This window comes from Puccinia triticina, chromosome 4A (assembly GCF_026914185.1).
Source record: "Puccinia triticina chromosome 4A, complete sequence".
NCBI lineage: Eukaryota > Fungi > Basidiomycota > Pucciniomycetes > Pucciniales > Pucciniaceae > Puccinia > Puccinia triticina.
The window spans coordinates 2,890,757-2,893,414 of NC_070561.1; the positions used below are offsets into that span (position 1 = coordinate 2,890,757).

Below are 2,658 nucleotides of genomic sequence, written 5' to 3' on the forward strand. Positions count from 1 at the left end.
AATAGCCTTGCCAGGGTGAAGCCGGGCAGCCCGATTGTCATCCCTACTGTGGGTCATGTGTATGGCTTATCACAATGGTTGAAATGAAGAAGAGAAAAAAATAAATAAAAGCATGTGTACATTGTGAAGCACTTCTATTCTTCAGATGTGTCATGATCCTTGTTGTCATCTTTGAGCCAATCTTGAGTGCAGACAAGCACCTCAAGTGTATCAGGATTGAGGCGGCTTTGGTATTTGTGTCGGACTTGGCCGGAGGTGGAGAACGCTGCTTTGGATGCAACAGAGGTTGCTGGGATACTCAAAATCATTCAAGCAAGTTGAGCAAGGGTTGGAAACCACATTGAATTTAAGTCCCACCATTTGAGTATGTCAAATTGGGTTCCCTTCAAGATCAAGATGTTTGCCTCTTGAAGGTAAAGATTGAGGTTGGGGTCCCAGTCAAGGCAACACCTTTGGTCTTAGCAAGATGCTGTTGGAAGGCCAAGTTGTATTCATCTTCATTATGCTTCTGGAGCAACTCCTGAGTTTCAGATTCCTGGATCACTCACATCCCCACGGTGAACCGGGTCTCAATGGGTACCCATGGGCCAACCCATCCCCAAAAACCCGTGACCCGACCCACAACGGGCCACCAAGTGGGTCAACCCATCCAGGTCAAAAATGGGCATCCGGCTGACCCGCCCCACCCCAGACCTGGGTGGGTCGGGTCAACCCCACCCACACTCACCCCTACCCCCCAGAGAACAACTTTCCTATGGGCTATATCACAGGTTATGGCTCTGGGCAGTTACCTCCCATAACCCATAAACTAACCCATACACGGCGGTTGCACAATTTTGGGTTTTGCCCGTCAAATTGACGCGGGGTGGAAGCCACCGGCAAATTGACCCCCGTGCTGTCAAATTGCCGCCAATCTGACCGCACCCCTGCCGACACTCAAGCAGACTCAAGCTCATGTGAAGTTGACTTGACTTCAGGCAAGTTATGTTAACTTGCCTGGTCAATTTGACGGTAAACATGCCTTGACCAATCAACCACCGGCGGGCATAGCGGCAATTCGCCGTCAAGAACCTCTGACGGCAAGCACGCCGGCAACCACCAGAGCTCACCAGCGGCCATCAGGAGAGGGGGCCTAAGCAGATTCCAGAATATTCTAAAAGTCTGTGCGTCGGAGGGACACGTCACCCTCAACACCCCTTCACCTCACATGCAAACGTTGAGCAAGTCCCTTTGTCACCCTCCACATCCCCAGCGATAACTCCAACCAAGTCCCTCATCACCCCTCCAGAGGGACATGACACCTTCAACCAAGTTCCTTGTCACCTCCAGGCTCACGTCCATCAAGCTTGGCCCACCACTACGCTCCCTCCGACTTGGCCTCCGAAAGCCTCCACGCCTCCACCATTCCCATACATACAGCCTTCTTCAGCACCCCTCACTCCTTGTGCCGATCGTCCCGAGCACCCCATCCAGATCACCAGCCCCCATCATCATGATGTCTCCGAGAGATCAGCGCAGTGGCTCGGCAAACAAACCTCGCACATTCATCACATTTGATTCCAAATCCAACTTGACTCTCCAAAAGGCCCGATTTGCCAATCGATACTGCCACTACGCCGCCGTCTTTTGATGCCTCTTAATGATCATCTGTAAACCAATTCAATACAACCCTGAACCCTAGCAAGAGACTCAAAGAACAAACTAACCATCAGCTTTTTCCCGCCCGCTTAAAATCTGTCCAGGCGGCTCTAAATGATCCCAATTTATCTGAAGAGGGGTTTGCGACATCAAAAGTGATTGCATTAATTGATGTATTACTCCGGGTTAGTCACCTCACATGGTCTTGATTATCCCCTTCTCTCATTTTACTGAGCATGAGTTGGTTTCAGGAAGGAGACACCACCAGTGGCTCAGTAACCAATCATACCTTTCCTTCACGAAAAAAACTGGTAAACCGGGTGGCTAAAGGAAAGGCACCGTTCAAACCGGACGTTACAATATGGTGTTCAGACAACGACCTAGTAGCTCTGGCCACCAGAGAGGTATGTTGTTCTCGGCCAAGGGTCTGCTTGTATTTGTTGCCCAGACGACGAACCTGAAAACTGATCTCTGTTTTACGATAACAGATGAATCCTCAAACTCAAGCAGAACAAATTATTTCTCACGAGCGCGAAAAAATCCGTTCTTATTTCCGCTCCTCTCAACCACTCTCTATTTAATGCTTGCTTGTAACAAAAAGAAAAACAGAAAAGGCATCAAAAAGCAGAAAAAACACGCCAAATATTAAAGCCAAAAAAAAACTACAAACATGCAATGAAAAACAAAAAAAAAGGCCCTGGTGGCCTAGATTCCTTTGTCTGACTTCGGTCAGAGTCCCCTGTGAGTGCTCCCGATGGGACCGAGCCTAAAACGATCGGCGGTAAACGGCCGTGGGGCGTGGTGAGGTGATTGGCCGCCAATTTGCCGGTGGTTTGCCCGTCAGGGCGCTCGAACGTCCCTGTCCGCTGATCTTGTGGGGCTCGGGTTTGCTCGGCAATTTGACCGAGTGGTCAATTCGGCGTTAGGTTTGACCAACATTTGCCTGAATGTGGGCGGTCGGGGCGGTTGGCACTTCGACGGCGTGTTTGACGGCTGACCGGAGGCCTGTTTTTTGGCCGT

The 2,658-nt window shown here is 50.2% G+C and overlaps 1 protein-coding gene across 1 annotated transcript; it reads left to right on the forward strand.

Annotated features, from left to right (window-relative positions):
- Positions 1-1,889: 1,889 nt before the first annotated feature.
- On the forward strand, positions 1,890-2,219 carry PtA15_4A356 (uncharacterized protein; the record flags this gene model as incomplete). The annotated part of the gene is made up of 2 exons (XM_053168232.1): positions 1,890-2,042; positions 2,127-2,219. Coding segments are annotated over 2 exons (246 nt in total), but the record flags the coding sequence as incomplete, so codon positions are not given.
- Between the last annotated feature and the right edge of the window lie 439 nt (positions 2,220-2,658).